The sequence below is a fragment of the Scyliorhinus torazame genome, chromosome 20 (genome assembly GCF_047496885.1).
Source record: "Scyliorhinus torazame isolate Kashiwa2021f chromosome 20, sScyTor2.1, whole genome shotgun sequence".
NCBI lineage: Eukaryota > Metazoa > Chordata > Chondrichthyes > Carcharhiniformes > Scyliorhinidae > Scyliorhinus > Scyliorhinus torazame.
In genome coordinates this window covers 14,447,218-14,469,742 of record NC_092726.1, presented here as the reverse complement: position 1 = coordinate 14,469,742, position 22,525 = coordinate 14,447,218, and the positions used below count along the sequence as shown (strand labels likewise).

The window sequence follows — 22,525 nt, the reverse complement described above, 5'->3', positions numbered from 1 at the left end:
GGCATAAAATCGTGAAACAGGCGCCATGGCTGCTGAGGAAGAGAGAGGGGGTATGGAAAGGGTTGAACATCGCCATAGTTTGCTGACAGTCATACCGCTGGCCGGGGGGGGGGGGGGGGGGGGGCTTCAGCCAGGGCAGAGGGCGTGGCCAGGAGGTAGGCTGTGCTGTCAGGATGGACGGGCACGGAGCACACCGCTGACTGTCCACTGTGAACTCAGGGCCACAGGTCGTATGTGTCTCCCCAGGCCACCCCTCTCGGTGCCCTCCGGCCCCAACGACCCATCAGCGGGATGCGCGCACTCCAATGCAACCAGTGCCATCTTGTTGGCTGGGATGAGTGTGTGTGGGGAGTGTAATGTGTACGTGTGGCTGCAGCTCGTCAGCCTCCCGAGTGTCAATCACAGACCCGGCGAATCCTGCACCGTTTCTCATTTGGAATTGATTGTGCTCCATGTGGCGCCGGCTCCACGGTCACTGAATTGGTCCAGGTGCGATGCCAGTTTTGCTGTCGCAGAAGCCCACAAGTCCTGCCCCGGCATCAACACTTAGCCTCAGGAACAGAGAATCCCGCCATACGTCTTTATTTTCAGCACATCTTTGTATTCCCTTTTCTCCTCTATTTAAATATCAGGGAGAACAGCAACATGGGTACAAAATTGGCTGATTGACAGAAAACAGAGGCCACTGGTGAACGGTTGTTTATCGATGTTAGGACCCTCTCCCTCTCCTTGATTTGTATGAATAACCGAGACCGGACACAATTTCAATTCCTTTCCTCAATGTACCTCCACTACACACTGAGACAGTGCATTCCACGGTACAATGTCAGGAGGGGGAATTAAAGCACAAATAAGATTGACATTCACCAAAGCCCCTTGCTCGACATGCAAAAAGCGGTAAAAACCCACTTACTCCTGCAAACATTAACAAGCTACCAGTAGGCGGGACACTAACAATTCCTCCCAGCTCAGAATCAGACGGGTAATGTGCCCTGTCGTAACAGGAAGGACGGCACATATCACGCATGCGCGTGAAACACCCATTCATCACATGTCTGAACCAGAAGGATCGGAGAACGTCGTGGCCGCTTGAAACCCCACTCAGAGCAAACACCTTTTAGGTCAAGGTGAACCAAACCATGTCTCATTCTCGTGGCACCGTGCGGCAGGGACGCTGCTCTTCAGTTTGCCACCGGCATTCTTTTCGTTCGGTAACTTTCACTGAAAATATCATCTCCAAAACAACCTTATATATTAACTATGCAAATATATGACGACGTGATGACGTACGTCAAGGGAACGTCCAACGCCACCCATTCTTGCGCGTGCGCAGGACGGCACATTGGCTTTCAAAGTTCTGTCATGTTCCCCAGCTCAACCCAGACAACTGGCAATTCAATATAGTTGAACCTTTAATGTAACAATAAGTCCCAGGATAGTAATTGGACAAAATGTGACTACATAGGAGGTGTCAGCACAGATGATCCAAAGCTTGGTCAAAGAGGTTTGTTTTTCAAGGTACCTTTTAAAGGAACACTTGGTCACGGGCAGAAAGGTGCAGGGAAGACATTTCAGAGTTTAGGCAGCTGAGGGTGAAGGGAATGGGGAGGGTGCAACTGCTGCTGGAGGACCATCAACTCTGTGAAAGGCCCTCGTTGGTCTACTCGAAACCTTCTGGTCTTCCACTGCAAAGAGCAGTCGACTGAGTTCTGCAGATGTGCACATTTCAATGTCCTGGACTGGGGATGTCGCCTCAGGGGGGCCACATACAGTATTGAAGGAAACTGATCTGTGTTGCCCTTTATGCACATTGAATGTTGGTTCAGTCCTTTGGTTAAGATCAAGCGTAGGAAGGATCAAGTCATCAGGTGAAATGCCTGACCTTGTCAGCTTGAATCTATGGTGTCTCTTTTGTGGGGACCATGAATTGGATTCAGGCTTTTCACAGTTGCAGTGTTAATGTAAGCCTACTTGTGACAATAAAGATTATTATAATTGAATTTTAATCGGCTTTTGGAGCAAGGTGTTGGATAAAGGGCTCGGCCTGTCCACTCTGTGCAGTGACTTGTGACTCTGGGAAAGGAATAACATTTTTTTTAATGTTAAAATGTGCATTTCATTGCACTTTGTGATTTTCTGAATAAAGTATGTTTTTGAAAAAGAAAGTCATGGTGTGTTTTTATATATTTCAGGAATACAGTATATTCTTGTAAAAAAGAATATGGCATACAGAAAAGGGCACATTTTGAGGAATGCAAAGTTCCCAGAAAATTGTTGGTTAAGAAAACAGTGAGGGTGGAGGCCATGGTGGGGGATGCAGAATTTGAATGAGAATGAGGGTCTTGAATTTGAACTGCTTGTAATAATAATAATGTTGAACTGGAGTAAACATTGGTCAGGTAACACAGGAAATGTGGGTAAATGGGACTTATTGCAAGATCAGATACGGACAGCAGAGTTATGGATGAAAGTTGCAGGACAGGCAGGAAAGTATTGGAAGTCAAAGTTGCAGGTAACTAAAGCATGGATGTAGATTTCAGCAGCAGATAGACTGATAATGGGATGATGGATGATGTTATGGTGGAGATCAGCAGCTTTGGGACAAAGAGCATAACGTAGACAGAAGCTCAGCTTGGGTTCATATAGGACTTAGAAGTTGCCACTGGTACAGTTCAGCCGATGATCACAGCCAGGGAGGAGAGCAATCGGCGTAGGAATGTAGTTTGTGAAAAGGCGAAAGACAATGGCTTTGATCTTTCCAATGGATAATTGGGGGAAATGGCAGCACACCCAAGACTGAGACAGAGGAATTGTGGCAGAGGGTTTCCTCATGTGGCTAAATGGTGCCATGGTTCTGTGATTTTCAAGATCCAGCTAAAATGAACTGAAAATTCATTAGGTGGATTGTGACTATCATGTTATGGAGTCCTCTTCACAACTGCGGAGTAAAAAAGTAAACTTCCAGTCCCGGGGACTGGCAGCAGCAGCAGCAATTGAACAACTCAAATGCTTATTTCCTGCCGTTTTCTCCTCTCCTGCATGATGAATAAGCAACCTTGCAGAGATCTTAATGGAGAGGTGTGCAACCAAGCAATCTCAACACTTGAGGAAAACAGAGTCAGACACCGGCAGCACACCGCAAAGCCAGCATCTTCACCCACCCCTTTCACAGTCTTCACCTACCCCTTTCGCAGTGACTTTGCATGTAATACTTGCAGTCGGATTTGCAAATAAAGAATTGGTTTGACATCACAAATGGGACTGTCGTGTTGGGTGTCCTGATACACAAATGAGCCAACAGGCTGTAGATGGTACAACTTGATTTTATTATGTTAACTAACAGATGTAACTAACTATATACTTGGGTACGTTCGCTACCAGCTAACCTCTGGACCGACCCCTATCACTAATGTTGGTGAGGCACTCAGCACATTGTCTATGTCGGAGTGTAGCAAGCTCTGTGTCCCGAGCTGTCTCCTACCAGAAGGAGCGGGAACTCTCGTGTTCCCCCTTTTATAGTGCGTGTGCTCTTACTAGTGATTGGCTGCGATGTTGTGTGTGGGCTGGTTGGTCCAAATGCCTGTCAATCAGTGTGTGTGTGATTGCACCATGATATGTTGATCTGGATTCATGACATCCCCCCCTTTAACAAGAAAATGTGCCTACATGATAATAAATAAGATTGTGTACTGGGTGCAACTAAATATGTGTGTGAGATTAACTACAAAATGTACAGGAGGCTAACTATATACATAGGAAGATGGCAGGTGCAACATAAGAACAAGAGTGTACCAAGAACGGAACAAATGCAAACTCTCAAACACAGAACGATAATAGAAACATGTCAACAGTACTGTAAACCAGTTCAGTAAGTCCAATGGAACAAAATAAACTAAAACAGGCTCATAAGTTCAGTCTCTCAGGTGGGCGACGAATTCGGGTTGACCGCCTCAAGGGTGGGTCAGGAGCCACCGGCTGAGGAATGGGCCTATCGACGGGCGAGAGAGGAAAATGCATCGTGGCAGGAAGCTCAACAAAGTCGACATCAGGGGCAACAGGAGGGCATGGCACCGGTGCAGAGTGCAGTAGCGAGCGTGGAGTCAAACGAAGGGTCCGCCGATTGCGGCGGCGAACAGAGCCATCAGGCATGCGAACAACGAATGATCGGGGAGCTACCTGGCGGAGAACCTCAGCCGTTGCTGACCAGCCACCGTCCGGCAGGTGTATGCGGACATTGTTGCCAGGCTCCAGGGCAGGAAGATCAGTCGCCTGAGCATCATGTGCCACCTTCTGCTGATCGCGCTGTGGCTGCATCTTCCACAAGACCGGGGCATGATCGAGGTCAGGAACATGAATGGACGGAACAGTTGTCCTGATGGTGCAACCCATCAACAGCTGAGCCGGTGACAGGCCCGTGGACAGTGGGGCCGAGCGATAAGCCAGCAAGGCTAGACAGAAGTCAGACCCGGCACCAGCAGCCTTGCAGAGAAGCCTCTTCACAATATGGACGCCCTTCTCCGCCTTGCCATTCGATTGAGTATACAACGGACTGGACGTCACATGCGTGAAGCTGTAGGCAGTGGGAAAGGAAGACCATTCCTGAATCGCAAAGCAAGATCCGTTGTCATACATGACGGTGAGCGGAATGCCATGGCGAGCGAAGGTCTCCTTGCATGCCCGGATGACAGCAGATGATGAAGTGTCGTGCGGGCGTATGACCTCCGGGTAACTCGAGAAATAATCAATGAGAATAACGTAGTCCCTGCCGAGCGCATGAAAGAGGGCGACACCGCCCTTCGACCAGGGGGGCTGAAGGGTCTCACGGGGTTGCGCCGGCTGAAACCTCTGGCAGGTGGGGCAGTTGATTACCATGTTGGCGATGTCGTCGCTGATACCTGGCCAGTACACAGCCGCTCGGGCCCTCCGTCTGCACTTCTCGACTCCAAGTAGGCCTTCGTGCAGTTGCTCAAGGACAAGCTGGTGCATACTGTGTGGGATCACAATCCGATCCAATTTTAAGAGGATGCCATCAACGACGGCCAGGTCGTCCTGGACATTGTAAAATTGTGGGCACTGACCCTTTAGCCACCCTTCTGTCATGTGGCACATCACACGTTGGAGCAGGGGCGGTGGTGAGCTTGATCTTGAGCTCCTCCCATTCACTCTGGTGTGCGGGCAGCCACTGGAACTCCGTGGTCTTCTTGACCAGGTGGCGAAGAGCAGTCGTGTGTAAAGCTAGGTTGGGAATGAACTTCCCCAGGAAGTTGACCATCCCGAGAAAGCGTAGCACTGCCTTCTTGTCTGACGGCCGCTGCATGGCCGTGATGGCTGCCACCTTGTTGGCATCCGGCCGGACGCCCGACCGGGAGATGTGGCCCCCCAAAAATTTCAGTTCAGTCTGGCCAAAAGAGCATTTAGCTCGGTTAAGGCGCAGGCCCTGATCTCGGATACGTGCAAAGACATGCTGGAGATCACTGATGTGCTCCTGTGGTGTTGTTGACCAGATGATAATATTGTCCACGTAGACGCGTACCCCTTCGATACCCTCCACCATCTGTTCCATGATGCGATGGAACACTTCGGAAGCAGAAATGATGCCGAATGGCATTCTGTTATAGCAGAACCTGCCCAATGGAGTTGAAAGTGCAGAGCTTCCGGCTGGACGGATCCAGTTGAATCTGCCAAAAGCCCTTTGAGGCATCAAGCTTGGTAAATATTTTTGCCTGAGCCATTTCGCTCGTGATCTCTTCCCGCTTAGGTATAGGGTGGTGCTCCCTCATGATGTTGGAATTCAAGTCTTTCGGGTCAATGCAGATCCGGACCTCGCCGGATGGCTTCTTCACACACACCATGGAGCTGACCCATGGCGTTGGTTCCGTGACCCGAGAAAGCACTCCTTGGTCCTGCAGCTGTTGCTTGAGGCGGTCCTTGAGGGGTGCTGGGACCCTACGAGGGGCGTGAATGACTGGGGTGGCATCCGGTTTGAGATGTATTTTGTACGTGTCGGGCAGTGTGCCCTGCCCTCGAAAACCTCCTGGTTGTGCACAAGGAGTGAGTGGAGCTGCGCCCTAAAGTCTACATCTGGAAAGTCAGATGCAGTCAGGAGACAAAGTGTGGAATCTTGCACGCCTGTGCGCCTAACAGAGAGTCCTTCGAGGATCCTACGATCTCAAATGACAGCTTGGCCGTGTGCGAGTTGTGGGTGACTTCCAGTTGGCAGGACCCCGTGGCCGGGATGACGTTCCCATTGTAATCCACCAATTGACAGTGGGAAGGTAGAATGAGTGGTTTGACCTTTAATGCCCAGAAAGCTGACCATGCGAGCAGATTGGCGGAGGCACCAGTGTCCAGACGAAATGTGACTTGGGATCGGTTGACCATCAGGGTGGCACACCACTCATTATCCGGATCAATGGTGTGGACTGGCAGCTGCTGGTGGTGCCTACTTGGGGACAGCCTGTTCTTATGGATGACCGCAATGTGGAAGGGCTCGCTGTCGCCGGTCTGCAAGGTTGTCTGGAGGTGAGCCAGTGAATGTAGGCTGAATGGCCCACACGGTCCTGCGAGACTGGCGGAATTGTTGCGAGTTGGCAGGTTGAGGTGCTCGATAACAGGCAGCATAGTGGCCCAACCTGCCACAGCGTAGGCACTGTCGGGTTCTAGCAGGACATTGCCGCTTTAAATGTGCAGATCCACAGTTGCTGCACGTTGTGACGTCATTACGTGCGTAACGTTCGTTGCGCCACCGCACATGCGCGGTGCGGTCCTGCGTAGTGCGCGCCTGCGCATCGCGTTCCTCTGCCTCAGCGTCCCCTCTTTTGGCGCGTGCAAGCGCGGGAGGCCTTGCGCGGGAGACGTGGATGGCGTGTTGCCCTGCCGTGGAGAGAAGGGCTATCTTCCTGGTGTCCGATGCATTCTCCCTGTCTGTGGCCTCGAGGAATAGCTGGGGGCGCTGTTTGAAAAACTTCCAGTTTACACCTAGATTGCCAGCAATTCCGAATGGCTGCGGCCAGCTGATGCTTTCCATGGATCAGGATGGCGGATGGCTGAAATGGTGCAGGGAGGTCTCAGTCGCTGGTCTGCGTCCACTCGTGGTATCATGTCGTGTTGGGTGTCCTGATACACAAATGAGCCAACACGGCTGTAGATGGTACAACTTGATTTTATTATGTTAACTAACAGATGCAACTAACTATAGACTTGGGGAAGTTCACTACCAGCTAACCTATGGACCGAGCCCTATCACTAATGTTGTGTGTGGGCTGGTTGGTCCAAATGCCTGTCAATCAGTGTGTGTGTGATTGCACCATGATATGTTGATCTGGATATCATGACAGGGACAACAGCAAACTGGACGGTAAACACTTGATCTGCTTGCTGAACAATTATCTGTAAAAATGGCTTACAGAAGAGGCGACATCATCTTCTGATATGGGCTCTTTGCCAGGAGACAGTGACACCAGCACCATCTGATATTTCATTCAAACATCCTTTGATGTGTGAGCACAAACAGGGGGATCCCTGAACCTCAGTTCCACTGTCTCAGACAGCTTCTCTCACCTCGAGTGCCGTGCAAAAAACACACGAGCATCAAAACACATTGGAGGCATATATTTATTAAAAGTATTTTACAATAAGAGAAAATCCTTCGCAAAAGAAGGAACAGATTCAAAGCACTTTTTAAAAATATGTACAAAACAGTCGTGCCCAGTAAATAACAAACGACGTGCAGTACATAGCACGATTTATCAGAGGGCCCCATGTTGCAGCTAACTGCAGGATGAAGCTCCCTCTCTCTCTCTCTTCTATTCTAACAACATGCTCTAATCCTGAGCTCAGTGCAACACTTCCATTCCCCATAACAGCTGTCCTCACAGGGTCTTTGACTGAGACCTTCAATTCAATGTCACTTTGTGCTGGAGGGAAATACATCAGTTTGCTCAAAGCAAGCAGAGAGATAGATCTTGACTTGAATGCAGCGATTGGTTTATTTCCCAATAATAATCCTCGACACAACTGAGCAATAATCATCACAGCCTGACATGCAGAGAATCACATGGAGTGGGTGGTCGGAGACAGATTTTCCTCTGACCCGTCACAAACATGTGAACCGCTGATGCTCTGATGGTCATACTGCATATCACCATGAGAGCAGCGTGGATCTATTGCACTCCACATGAATGGGAATACATCAGGTGAATGGACGTTTGATGTGACCCCTCCAAACTCCATGCAGTTATGTGGATGGGTCAGTATGTAAATAGCAGGGTGGAGGCACAGGCTGGTCCCTGCACTGTGCACATGACAGAATGTTCTTTGTGCTATGTGTATGAATAACCATCTTGATTTATGTTGAGTTAAGTAAAGTTCAGCACTTTAACTTCTCAGCAATTGTTTCCCATCCTCATCTCAGAAACGATTCTCACTGGGGTTAAATTCCACAGCTGTTGTGTATCCACTTATGCTTCATGCAAATGGGCAGTATCCACTTGGAAGACAATTTGGTAGTATATCTATCTGTGGAGGGCTGAGCCTGTCCATATTGTCAAACGGTTCTGTGATGGCGCCTTTGTGGTGATCAGAATGGAAACTCTCTCGAACCCATGGAACTGCCTAATTGCAGCACCAATTTTTGCACCAGTTGACTCACCAGTTAGCAGGCTGCTGTCGTGTATTAAAGGGCTCAGTCAGGGGCAGCACAGTGGTGCAGTGGGTTAGCCACTGTCCGAGGTCCCAGGTTCGATCCCGGCTTTGGGTCACTGTCCGTGTGGAGTTTGCAGATTCTCCCCGTGTTTGCGTGGGTTTCACCCCCACAACCCAAAAGATGTGCAGGCTAGGTGGATTGGCCATGCTAAATTACCTCTTAATTGGAAAAAATTAATTGGGTACGCTAATTTTTTTTTTAAAAAGAGCTCAGTCAGAAACTATAAGGCTAGAAGTTGTTCTATTCCTCCGCATATGTGTTGGAAGGGCCTACGGAGAGACTTCCCAATAATTGCTGATGCCCAGGGTTGACTCCTGCCACAGCAGTGAGGCGTGGCTCAGATCCTCTCACACAATTTATGCTTCCAATCATAAGTCAATCACAGTTTAAAAACAAATAGAGAACTCCTGATCCTTGGCTATTCCGAGCTTCTGCTGTCCATGTCGATTCGAACACGCATCAAACAAGTTCATCCAGGAGCGTGCCAATCGCTTGTTGCTGCTCTGGTGCTCCAGCAATAGGTTTGTTGCACATCGGACAGACACAGCGAATTTCCAGCCACTTCACCAAGCACCTAGAGAACATTACGAAAATCAGAAACCATGTACAGTGAGTGAAACATGATACCGCGTGAAATACAGTGATGTTATAGGGAATGCACTGTGTATAAGCAGTGTGCCATCATCCACAGTGAAACACAGTTTACAAGCAGTGTAACAGTGTACAAAGTAAAACATGGCATGGAGGCAGTGCAATACTGCACTGAGGGAATTACGAAGCTAAAACACTGTGCAGTTCAACTCCCAAGTCAAGGGAAATGCTTGGTTCAAGAAAAACTTGCATTTATATCGTGCCTTTCAAGGCCTCTGGATCTTTCAAAGTGCATTACAATCAATGACTTTTGAAATGTAGTCACTGCTGTAATTAAGGGAACACTGTACAGACTACTGCATGATATACGGCCAATACAGTATTGTATTGAACAAGGCACGGTGTTTGAAAGTGTGGCAGAGAAGAGACAGTACAGACAGTGAAACACTGTCCAGAGAGCAACATTATACAAGGGCAAACAATGGGCACACACTGCGCCACTTTATGGAACAAGAGTCTTTGGTGTATCTCCATAAGCAGCAATTCAGTGGTCAGTATAAATGTCCGCGCTTGTCTGAGATTTACTGCATTGGTCAGACCTGAGTCAGACTACTTGCTGTTGCAGACAGTGTGTCAGAGGAATCTGCTGCAACATTTTCACGTCAATGCTCTTCTTTGGCTGCAATGAATTGTTGTTCCGGCTGGTTTCCTACTCAGTGCAGTAACTGTGGCTGGTTTGTGGTACAGAGCTCAGCACAACATTGCACCGGAGCAAAACACAACAATTGTTTGACTCAAAGGTTACTCACTTCCTATGGAAGGCGTGTTGACATGGTAACACCCCCAATTCCTCTTTAATCTTGAAATCCTCTAAGCAAACAGCACATGTCTGCTGTAGGGTAAACAGAAATGGAGGTTTTCATTTCATTTTGTGCGAACTGGATTAAAATAAATAGTCACCTTCAACAGGATCCCCCCTCAAACATCAACCGAACATGACAGAATTCAGGATACTCTTCCAGATAAATATCTTGCTCCCACAACGCATTTATCTCAATGCAATAAACTGCGACAGATCATGCAACTCTACATTTTAAAAAATCAGTGAAATTGTGACCTACCCCATGTAAATTCAGCTTTTTAGCATCTCCCCTTGTTATAACCTGAGGAGACAGTGAAAGAAAGAAGCACATTCACAGTGAGAATGAGTGCCCACATACCAGGCTACAGCTCTGCAAATACTTGAGGCTAAGTGACTTTCAATATGGTCACTGTCTGTATGGAGTTTGCAAATTCTCCCAGTGTCTGCATGGGTCTCACCCCCACAACCCAAAAGAAGGTGTGCAGGGCAGGTGGATTGGCAATGCTAAATTGCCCCTTAATTTGAAAATAAGAATTTAGTGCTGTAAATCATTTTTTTAAAAATGATAATGAAGTGGCAGAGCAGACTCCAGCATGTAAATTGATTTGAAAATAGGGAAACAGCTGGCCTCACCATTCATACTGAATGGCTTGCCTGACGCACTCATCCTTTCTGCACTTCACCATCATCAGCAGTGCTGACGAACTGGGAAGTCCGGAGTTCCAGAGATCCATCATGCAACAGCGAGTCATTGATGGAAAAAAAAGAAGTGTAAATTTCGGCTTCCTCCCTTTTTCTTTTCCTTGACTCTGCCCTCTGGGTAATACGGAGGGGAACCTTGCTTATGGATGGACAGTCTGAGGTGGACCTATGGCCCAGGGTTAATGGAGCTTTCATCTGCTCAGTGAATTTGGCTCAGGTTTAAAGTCGGCCTAGGTTTAGTTCTGAGTTAGTTATTTTTCTTTTTCTTACCTCCTTGTATCCGTATCGCTCATTCTGTGCTTGGTGTCGGAGTTTACTGAAAGGAAACAGGTAGGTGGTGAGTCATTGGCGTCACAGGAAGTTTAAAACCATGGTTATTTTCCGAAGCTGCATGGCAAACATGACGGTCAGCATGACTTCACTGCTCCGAAAGGCCTGTCAGCTCCCACACTCCCAGCAAAGGGCATCCTGTTGGAGCGATCACATCTCAACATTCACTGAAATCTGAACTACTGTTTCTTTGACAGAATTCAGACAGAACAAGAACTACAGGCATGGACTGACACACACATGTGGCTCAATTCTTTGTCTTTGTGAGATGAGCATAAATACTTATGCCTTCATTTATTTGCACCTGTATTGTAACAAATTCTGTGCTCAGTTCTCCAGTTTAATACAGGTTGTATTGTGGCATTTTTGTGTGTGTGAAATTCCAGCAATGTAAGAAAATGTTGATGGAATTGTGGGAGGCAGCAGCCGGTCTGGGCCCACGTGAAAGATCTGAAACCCAGAATTCTGCCCCCCCCCCCATACTTACCGACTACGACCTGTCCATTTGGTGGAGTGGAAGCACAGCAGCTTAAGCAAGGCCACAGTGTTGAACTTTGTTTGGTGGCAGGGCAGAGCAGTTTGAAGACACAGTGTGGAGGAGTTCCTTTGTGAGATAGAGGACAGGCTAAATGTACTCTTTGGGGTGGAGAGATGGAGGGCTCAAAGAGGGCAGAGACTTTACCAGGGCATGGAAACTCATCCGTCAGTCACACCTAAGAATGTACTGTACCAAGCATGTTTGCTGCTCACAATGATTCTCTCAAACTGTCTTGCTGTGTTTTAATGCTTCACCATCAGTGTTCAGAAGGCAGTACAGTATCTTCACCCTCAATCATACACACAATTGTAACATACAATAACTCTATTAAAAGCCTCTGAAAGAGGCATTCACCTATTGTTCCAGTATTGTGATCTGCCTACTAATTTACTGCACCTCATGGTACCCAAGGGTAATTTTACATTTTGAACTCTTGTTAAAGGAGAACATTGTCCACAACTGCTCAGAGGGGTTGGCAACAACAAAAGCAATTGCAATTTACCAGACCTTTAATGCCCGCTGCTCTTCACAGAAGAGTAATCAGAAAATAAATAAACTGAGAGCAAAGGAGGAGGTGTTTCGAGGGATGTTCAAATTGCTGGGATTTAGGAAGGGTCGTAAAGGAGGAGAGGTTGAGGGCAGAAATTCCAAAGTGTGGCCCTCGGAAGGCTGATGAAACTGAACTGGTCTAGCCATATTAATATGGTGACTACAAAAGCAGGTCAAAGACTGGGAATTCTATCAACTCCCCAAAGCCTGTCCACCATTTACAAGGCTCAAGTCAGGAATGTGATGGAATATCCTCCGCTTGCCTGGATGAGCGCAGCTCCAACAGCACTCAAGAAGCTGAAAACTATCCAAGGTAAAGCAGCCCACTTGATCGGCACCTCATCCAACACATTAACCATTCACTCTCTCCCTCACCGGCACACAGTAGCAGGACTGTGTACCATCTGCAAGATGCACTGTATCTACTCATTATGGCTCCTTCAACAGCGCCTTCCAAACCTGTCACTTTTACTGCCTCGGCAAACAAATGCAGCAGACACACGGGAACATCACTGACTGCAGATTCTCCTCCAAGTCACTCACCTTCCTGACCTCGTTCCTGCACTGATGCTGCACCAAAATCCTGAAATCACCTCTCCGAAAACAGTGCTGGTTCAAGAAAATGGTTCGCCGTCACCAACTCAAGGGCAACTAGGGATGGGCAACAATGCTAGCCTTGCCTGTGATACTCACATCCGAAGAACAAAATTTTAATTACATAAATGGTGCAGCCTCCATAGAATGGTACAGCACAGAAAGAGACCATTCAGTCCATTGTGTCTGTGTCAGCTCCCTAAAGGAAACTTCTAATTAGTTCCACTCCCCTGGCCTTTCTGCATTGCCATGCAAATGTTTTGTTATTACTCTTCTGCAGAAGCACTCAGAATTATTTTGCTGTTGTCTCTGTCCTCTTGCAAACTGCACAGTTATTCTTTGAGGACCAGTTTGACTGAAGAACTGTTTTTATGCAGGCCCATTAAACAGCTGCAGGCCTTTGAACCCAGCAGCAGCAAGTACGTTTCCACACTCAAAAAGCAATGGTATGGTTGAGGAGATCATGGGGATGATTAAAAGCGAGCTAACTCTGGAATATGGAGCAGCTCGCATTAATTTTGAAGGTGTGACCAGCACTGCATCCAGGGATTCACGGCGCCGAGAGACCCAGTTTAGATCCCGGCCCCGGGTCACTGTCCGTGTGGAGTTTGCACATTCTCCCCGTGTCTGCGTGGGTCTCACCCCCAAAACCCAAAAGGATGTGCAGGGTAGGTGGATTGGCCACGCTAAATTGACCCTTAATTGGAAAAAAATAATTGGGCACACTAAATTCATTTTTTAAAAAGCATTGCACCCAGGGAACTTGCAGCAAAGTGGAAAATCTAAGCACTCCACAAACACAAGGAGAGATCATGTTCTCAGATAGGCTTTTGACTGCTGTGGCTTTTTGAAGAGGGTTAAGTGTGAGGTAAATCCATTTCTAACAGTAGAGAACTGAACCTTCTGCCAAGTGAGCTCAAAATAGCCCTGCAATCTTGATGGCAGCTTGCTGCCTTTAGCCCAATTGTTTGATTCAGGAAGTTGACTTTAAACTTGCAGGATGTGATCCAAGTTTCCGGCACCTTGACAGGCCTGTACATCAAGTTCCCAGGCTAGACACAGGAAGCAGAATAATCCAAGAAAAGAATCAGATTCAGAGGCAACTGTTTACTTGCAAGCGCCAGGTAGTGGTGGCATTCTGCTGTACAAGGATTACCTGCACAGTGTAGAACTGTGCCAAATTGCTGCACCAGATGCTGGAATCTGAAACAAAAACAGAAAACACTGGACAATCTCAGCAGGTCTGACAGCATCTGTGGAGAGAGAAGGGAGCTAAAGTTTTGAGTCTGGATGACTCTTTGTCAAAGCTCTTTCTCAAAGCACTGTGATTAGTTAGATTCTGTCAATTGCTGCTGATCACAGTCTGATCCAGCGCCTGTCTTAGACCAATCATAGTGTTCAGCCTGTTCAATTTTTATTCAATATGGACTAAACTCTAACTCACTTGATTCAGCCACCAAAATACCAAGTCCTGTTTTGGACTCATCACTTTAGGAAGATGTCAAAGACATGAAGTTAAAACCTATCTAATTCCTTAGCCTTTTTCTGCCCAGCAGCCTTGGAGACGAAATGAAATGAAAATCGCTTATTGTCACAAGTAGGCTTCAAATGAAGTTACTGTGAAAAGCTCCTAGTCGCCACATTCCGGCGCCTGTTCGGGGAGGCTGATAGGGGAATTGAACCCGTGCTGCTGGCCTTGTTCTGCTTTACCAGCTCCTCCAATTTTAGTCACCCCAGCATTGGTGGCTGTGAATTCAGCTGTCTAGGTTCTCAGGTCTGGACTTCCCGACCTAACCTCGCTTCTTGCTACCTCCCTCTCCTCCTTAAAACCTACCACTGAGACTAAGCTGCTGGTTATTTGTCCTAATAACATCTTGAATGCCAACTTTTGTTCGATGACATCCCCGTGAAGTGCCTTGGAAGATTTTACTATGTTGAAGGCATCCAATTTTTACACCACAGAAGATCAGCTCATTGTATCCGACTCTCTGAAATAACTCTGCTCCACTCTGTTCCATTCCCTGCTCTATTCTGTAATTGAAAATATGGAAAGGTATGTCATTTGAAACATGGAAATCTGGCAATACCTGATCTAAGAAACATGAGAGAATGTAGGGAAAATCCCACGAAGGGTTAACAGCAGCTGCAGGAGAGGGCTGTGAAATGCAGATAGCTTTTTTCAAAGAGGCTGAGCAAACAAAACAAGCAGGTCTTTCAAGTCACAGTCGAGTGAATTTTAGTATACAGCTAAAAGCAATATTTTGCACCTCCTTTTGAAGTTAGGCAAGCAGATGGAAAAGAATGGATAAGGTTTTCAGCTGAATTAGGTGACAAATGTTTAAATGTGAGGCAAGTCTTTTAACTCACCACCAATTGAATCTTTAGTATAAAGCTAAAAGCAATATTTCACACCTTCATTGAAGTTAAGTAAGCAGATGGAAAAGAATGGATGAGGTTTTCAGTTGAATTAGATGACAAATGTTTAGAGGTGAAATTCTGCTGACACCAAGTGAATATGGGAAGCTGGAGACAACGTGTCTACGAGAACACAAATTAGACCCAAATCAAAGTCCAAATTATGAACTGGGGACACAATTTGACAATAATACTCTAGAAATGACAGGAATCAAAAGTCAAAGCATTTTTGAACATCACAAAGGGTACAATGTAATCAGAGATCTATGAGATGAGGTCATGCTCAAAATGAATACTTAGTCGTGTTAGAAAAATTTAGATTAAAGGTATCTTTTACAATCCAAGTGAAATAAAAGTTACTTTACAATAAAGTGATAAAAACGTAATAACGATTAGAAAGATATATAAACCCTGAGAAAGGGGACGGTAGGCAGAGAAGGAACAAGAGAAGCAAGCAGAGTCAGCTCTCATAGCTCAGTCATGGGAAAGGGACAGAGCAAAGCAGCCGAGCTAAAACTGCGAACACATCTGAGGAAGATCAAAAGCTAAAGAAGAGTGATTGTCAAGGTGGACCTGAAGGTCTCTTCAACCAACCAGGAGAATCCAGAAGCAAGATCTTTTTACTTTTCTGTAAAGACAGCGATTGCATCTTTTAAAATAAAAAATATAATAATAAAATAACTTAAAAGTTTTAACCTGAAATAGTGGTTATTACAAAGCATACTTTACTTACTTAGCAACGCAGGACCCAGGATATCGATGCTACTAAGTGGTAAGTAGGTAAAATTCTTCTGTGAAGGTATGGGTTATACCGGGGGATAACTTGAAAACATAGTTTGACCTGAATAGCACCCACCTAAGCCTGCATAAGAGTCAGGGAGTGAGAATCCCTGTTCACCATTTAGAATATCGACCCTTTTTGGTATAGGGGGAATTCTAAGAATAGGGGTGAGTTTATAACTTCAATTCCCATATCGTTTTCAATTTCTCGTCGTCAAATATTTGTCCAGTTTCTTCTTAAAGCTACTGCAGATTGTGCTTCCACTTCATTTTCTGGTTGAAAATCCCATGCTGTAACAACCTTTGGCAGAAAGATAGTTATCTTAACCTTTTCCTTTCTTTTGGTAATAGTCAAATCTACATCCTCAGGTCACCAACAAACTGACCAGTTAAGGCCCCTCATAATATTGAGCACCTTGATCAGAAACTTCTCAAAATTATAGATTTTCTAATCTCTCCAGCAGATTTAAAATGATCCCTTCCAGGAAATGACTTTGGTGCCCACTCAACATCCTTTCCAAAAATAGAATGTGCATCTTAAGACATTATGAACTGCACTGTGCAATTTTTCTGTCCATTAGTTTTTCAATCACAATCCCACTACCTGCTCCTCCAGCGTAAAATATTAAAGTGTCTTTTCATGACCCCAGGTTGTCCCAAAGTGATATATAGCCAACCAGCTGTACCTTTCGGTGTATTGTCAGAAATGTGGCAGTCAAGATTGCACACAGTATCTCCCAAAACGACAGTGAGATAAATGACCAGATACATAGCCTTAGTGATGTTTGTTAAGATACATATCAGCTAGGACACTGGGTAAACACCCCTGCGCTTCTTCGTGACAGTGCCTTGGGAATTTGTCCATCTATCCAGGAGGGCAGCTGGGCATCAGTTTAGACCCTTGCCCAGAGGCTGACCCTGCAGCTGTCTCTCGCTGCCGCTGCCTAGGTTGTGTGGTGGTCATGTTTCTGGAGCTGACAAGCTTCTCACCGAGAGGGGAGACTGCTACCTCTAAGCCACAGCAGGAAGCTTATAGTTTATGGAAGTACAGAATCAACCTCTTTGCTTTTGGCATCTATGCCTCTATTTATAAAAGTGAGAAAGCCTCATAATTTCCGGAGTCGGGAGGTCATGTTGCAGCTGTACAGAACTCTGGTACGGCCGCATTTGGAGTATTGCGTACAGTTCTGGTCACCGCATTATAGGAAGGACGTGGAGGCTTTGGAGCGGGTGCAGAGGAGGTTTACCAGGATGTTGCCTGGTATGGAGGGAAAATCTTATGAGCAAAGGCTGATGGACTTGAGGTTGTTTTCGTTGGAGAGAAGAAGGTTAAGAGGAGACTTAATAGAGGCATACAAAATGATCAGGGGGTTGGATAGGGTGGACAGTGAGAGCCTTCTCCCGCGGATGGATATGGCTGGCACGAGGGGACATAACTTTAAACTGAGGGGTAATAGATATAGGACAGAGGTCAGAGGTAGGTTCTTTACGCAAAGAGTAGTGAGGCCGTGGAATGCCCTACCTGCTACAGTAGTGAACTCGCCAACATTGAGGGCATTTAAAAGTTTATTGGATAAACATATGGATGATAATGGCATAGTGTAGGTTAGATGGCTTTTGTTTCGGTGCAACATCGTGGGCCGAAGGGCCTGTACTGCGCTGTATTGTTCTATGTTCTATGTATAATTTGTTTCATGAATCTTTATCAACTTGCCATGTAGCTTGGTGTCAAATTTGTTCCTGTAAAGTCTTGGAATGTTTTGTGACAAATGCAATTTGTTGATGTCATCTGTGCAAAGGATGGAAAGGCCCGAGTCATTCTGTTAACATTGACCGATGCAAGGCTCAGTTGTATTCCGATGCGGACAATGAGAAAGTGTATTTACATATCACTGAACAAATTTATAAGAGAAACATGAAGTTGTGGAGAAGTGACACCCTCCTACCCCAGGTTGCTTGCAGTATCCTCCAGGTTCTGTACAGCACTCAGCGAGTTAATCGCAGATTTCCAAACAGCTTTTTCTTATAAACACAATGGTTATTTCCTGCCCATCTAATTGCTGAGCATTTCTGCTTTGCCTGCCTTCAGAATATAAATATCTTGTGTCTCAAGGGAGCTGTATTGTTATCTATCCTCATGGGATTAGAGTACAACTTTCAGAATCAGGGCACTGCGTAGCGCAGCTAGTAAAAATAATGGCCAAATGCACCACACGCTTACACAGAGTGAGCACAGGAAAGAGCTGCAGGGGGAAGCAATACAAATCATAGTTCGGCTGCAATTCAAGGGGCGGACACTGGCCTTTCACCTCTGAGATCTGGGTACGAAACCAACCAAGACTGTTCCTAATTGGCAAACTCAGGGTGTCTGGTGTGGTCATTGGAAAAGTACCGCTGGTGCAGCCAGCATAGTCTTCTGGGTCAACGTGAATTGGTGAATGGAGCTTCAGTGAAGCTTGATGTTGACAGTATTGTGTACCACGCCTTGATAAGTACTGTACAGAAATAAATGTTAAAATTAAGACTGGGACTACACTAAGGTCAGCTCAATGAGAGTTACCTGATAAAGTAACAGCAGAATATTAGGCTGAGCACAAAGACAAAGATTCCAGTGCCGAATATCACCATGTAGATGTTCAACGGAAGATCTTGGAAGGTTATTGGTGGCATCGTGCACGATTTATTCGAGTAAATCAACCCCAATCCACAGAAACATCCTGGGAAAGTTAGGGAAACAGAAGTGAGACATTCTGATTAACATGGATCAAAACTTTATCCCCCCCTTGTGACTGATGTTAACAGATTGTGTAGATAATTTCTTTGTCTTTTGCACATTTTCTGCAGGTTCTCTTGAAGGGGCTATCATTGACTGCCTATCCTATTGTTTAAGCAGGAGTGTCAATAGCCTATTCAACCATGGGAGGAATTCCAGTCATGTCCACACATACTCAGTTTCCACTGGGGAGGTGGGGGGATGCAGAATGAGGAGATCTGGCTGAATTTGTCTTCCTTTGGCAAAGGCTATTGTGTCCAACTGGCTCCCACTCCAGTGGACACCAGTCAACCCTGCACAGAATGTGACTTCATTTCATTTTGTTTTCCCAATTAAGGGGCAATTTAGTGTGGCCGATCCACTTATCCGGCACATCTATGGGTTGTGGGGGTGAAACCCACGCAAACACGGGGAGAATGTACTAACGTCACACGGAGAGTGACCCGGGGCCGGGATTGGACCCGAGTCCTCAGAGCAATGAGGCAGCAGTGCCAACCACTGCACCACCGTGCCGCACCCCCAAAATGTGACTTTAAACACTTATACCCCCATTTGAACAGCCAAGGCCCATGGTGCAGGTCACCAATAAAGTTGAAAAGTGTAGGAGAGAAGAATAATTAAATCAAGAAGAGATAACTGGGAGTTTTGGTTTGAATAGTCTGCAGATTGTAGAAGGGAGGAAGCTGTGAACCCCCTGGGATATCCTGTTTCTGGGGGTTGGGTACGTTTCCACCCCAGGGTGTCAGAGACAAACCACCATCTAAGTCTGAAGCATGTGAATATCTCTCAGTAAGCCTGATGTACACTTCAACACATCATTCTGTATTAAACCAAATCTGCTCTGAAATTTAGCCTTTGTTATGAGCGATGTCCAACATGAGATGGTAGCACAGTCGTTACATTACTGTACAAGTAATTCAGAGGCCTGGGGCATGAGTTCAAATCTCACCACAGCAACTGGGGAAATTCAATAATTGGCATTTTAAAAAATACTGTTGACAGTAATGATAGCCGTGCAACTCCCAGATTGTCATAAAGGCCGATTTTGACAAGAAATAAAAACTGTTGCTTACAATAAATAATTTGGAGGAGTGCAGCAAAATACAGAAAGACATAAACAAAAGAGGGAAAGTGACATACAATGTAGCAAAAATGTGAGGTGATTCAAAGCCAGTTATTACTTGGAGGATGAGAAACAAAAGAGAACACAGGAATAAAGAGATCCGAGAATACAGATACTAAATCAGAAACACCGTCACATCATGCTGGTAAAACCATCAAGGTTGCAAACAAAGTACACAAGCATTATTTCGAGAAGAATAAGAATGCCAACTCAGCTGAGGTGATCTTAAATTTTCATTCATCCTTGGTGAGACAATTCTTAACTTGCTGTGCCTGGTTCTCCAGCCTTCAGCTCCAAAAAGAAAATTGAAGCACTGGAGAAAGTGTGGAGAAGATTCCGAAAGATGTTATTAGAATTGAGAAGATGCAACTATCCATGAAGTTTGACGAGCCTGAGATAGAGTTCTGCAAAATGATTTAAAAATTGTTTGATAGAGAGACGCCGTTTCCAATTTTGGGTGATCCAGGCATGAACAATACAAGGCAGACCGAACGAAGAGGTCAGGAGGAATTTCTCTCCATACCCTTTCCGCAGAGAGCGTTGAGAATGTGGGACTGAGTGCTGTAAGGAGCGCTTCAAACATTTAAGGCAAGGCTTGTTGCACACATGAGGGAGAAGAGGAATTTCTTCAGCCAGAGGGTAGCGAATCTGGGGAACTCATTGCCACAGAAGGCTGTGGAGGCCAAGTCACTGAGTGTCTTTGCCACAGAGTTCGAGAGGTTCTGGATTAATAAGGGGATCAGGGATTATGGGGAGAAGGCAAGAGAATGGGGAGGAGAAACATATCAGGTATGATTGAATGGCGGAGCAGACTCGATGGACCAAATGGCCTCATTCTGCCCCTATGTCTTACGGTCTTATGGAATTGAGGAATATGGGTGCAGGATGGGAAGAGGCCAATGTGGCTGTGAATAGCCTACTTCTGTGCCAGGGACGATATGTAAGTTACTCTACATTACCCTGAGTAATACTCAGATTTTGCACTGGTACTGGGTGTCATCCTGGGATGCAATGCAGACATGGCGAGGTGACAAAATTTATTATGTACAGCATTTCACTTTAATATGCACTTAAATAATGATATCTATACTCAGGAGCAGAATGCATTTCTACGCTCATACACTGAACATGCATTCTTGCACAAGCAATCTCCCCGTGCGTAAGGGCCTGTAAATCTCTATTTTGCTGGGCAGGCATTTCTGCAAACACATTCTCTCTCCTGAACCCCATTCTTCCTGCCCTGGACGCCGCTCCTCTGGAGCCTGAGTGTCCAGTCTGGCTGCAGTGCCCGGAGAGTGAACCCCGATGCCTTTCCCTGCCTCTGAAACCCTGGGGTTCTTTCCTCTCAGTTAAATGGCCGGTGGCTCTATTGTTGGAAGCACGGAACAATCGGCTGGCCACCCTGCAGCCCTCCTGCCCTGAGCAGTGGTGGGTGTCTGGGCTGCACTGTCTCTCTCTCTCCCTGCTCCTGTCTGCGGTCACAGCACACACACACACACAGCCTGACCGCTACTTCTCATTGTTCTCTCTCTCAGAGCACAGCACACCCTCTATTCCAGGCAGGCAATTGAACAAAAAGAGAGCGTCCTTACCGTTACACCACTGGAAAGGGTGCATCAATAATCCCGGGGACTGATCTCCACACACACACACACAATTGGACGGGGAGAGAGAGGGTGTGGGGGCTGAAAGGGTTGGCGGCGGAGACTGGCTGTGTATCCGTGCCCACCCTCCGCCCCCTCCTTCACAGCAGAGCCGAGCCTGCGTTGCAACTGACAGGGGGAACCCCAGGGAGACCCTCTGCTCAGCCCCGTGCAGGGCCCGCTGGCTGCCTGGGCACACTCCCCCGTTTTATTCTTCCTCTTCCTTTTCCAGTCAAGGCCAAGCGCGGCCGTCTTGTGCTCGCTCCACGCCTCCGGCTGACAGTCGGAGACTCTGAGCAATGCCTGAGTTCAAATAGTCCAACAGTGAGTGGGGGGAGAGAGAGATCAGCAGACGAACAGACACTCAGCTCAGTGCGACGGCACGCTCTTCTTGTACTTCTTTTGGGTAAAAAAAAACGAGACCAACAAATTTAAGAGGCAACCCCTCTCCCAGTGTCTGGGTGGGTCTCACCCGCACAACCCAAAAAGATGTGCAAGTTAGGTGGAATGGCCACGCTAAATTCCCCCTTAATTGGGAAAAAATAATAATTGGATACTCTGAAAATTACAAAGTAAAGGCAACCTCTTAAAGGGATACTGCGTCAAAGTAAATGGAATCCAAAAAAGAACTTAAATCGTCAAAACAAAATGTGATTGCAGGGGGTCAACAAAACATCGCAGTCCCCACGGTGCCCACCGACATGAGAAGCCTCGCTTACTCCGTCAGGCACCTTTCCAGGGACACCTGGCGGGGAATATAGCTGCGGAAGACAGACAGTTGGGATATATGGCCCCCTGGATCTGAAACATTTACTCTGTTTCTCTCCCCACAGCAGCTGCCAGACTCTCCCAAGCAGATGTTATTGCTGAGTAAGCCGAGTACGGTCTGTCTCATGATCTTTTGTCGCGAAAATGAGGAGG

The 22,525-nt window shown here is 46.5% G+C and overlaps 1 protein-coding gene and 1 non-coding gene across 3 annotated transcripts; both read right to left on the bottom strand.

Annotated features, from left to right (window-relative positions):
• Positions 1–972: 972 nt before the first annotated feature.
• Positions 973–1,070, bottom strand: LOC140397429 (small nucleolar RNA U13). Its single transcript, XR_011936868.1, has one exon. It is a non-coding gene; the product is annotated as a small nucleolar RNA U13 (small nucleolar RNA).
• Positions 1,071–7,600: 6,530 nt separating this feature from the next.
• Positions 7,601–22,302, bottom strand: rnf122 (ring finger protein 122). 2 transcript variants are annotated; one of them, XM_072485728.1, is made up of 6 exons: positions 21,554–22,302; positions 18,626–18,782; positions 11,130–11,175; positions 10,417–10,458; positions 10,105–10,184; positions 7,601–9,278 (listed from the first exon to the last, which is right to left on the bottom strand). In XM_072485728.1, the coding sequence occupies exons 1-6, from the start codon at positions 21,576–21,578 to the stop codon at positions 9,164–9,166; spliced, it is 465 nt and encodes a 154-aa protein (XP_072341829.1). In that variant the 5' UTR covers positions 21,579–22,302; the 3' UTR covers positions 7,601–9,163. The 2 variants fall into 2 exon arrangements, with proteins under 2 accessions (XP_072341829.1, XP_072341827.1); XM_072485726.1 differs by having other exon boundaries at positions 10,105–10,187; positions 21,554–22,292.
• Between the last annotated feature and the right edge of the window lie 223 nt (positions 22,303–22,525).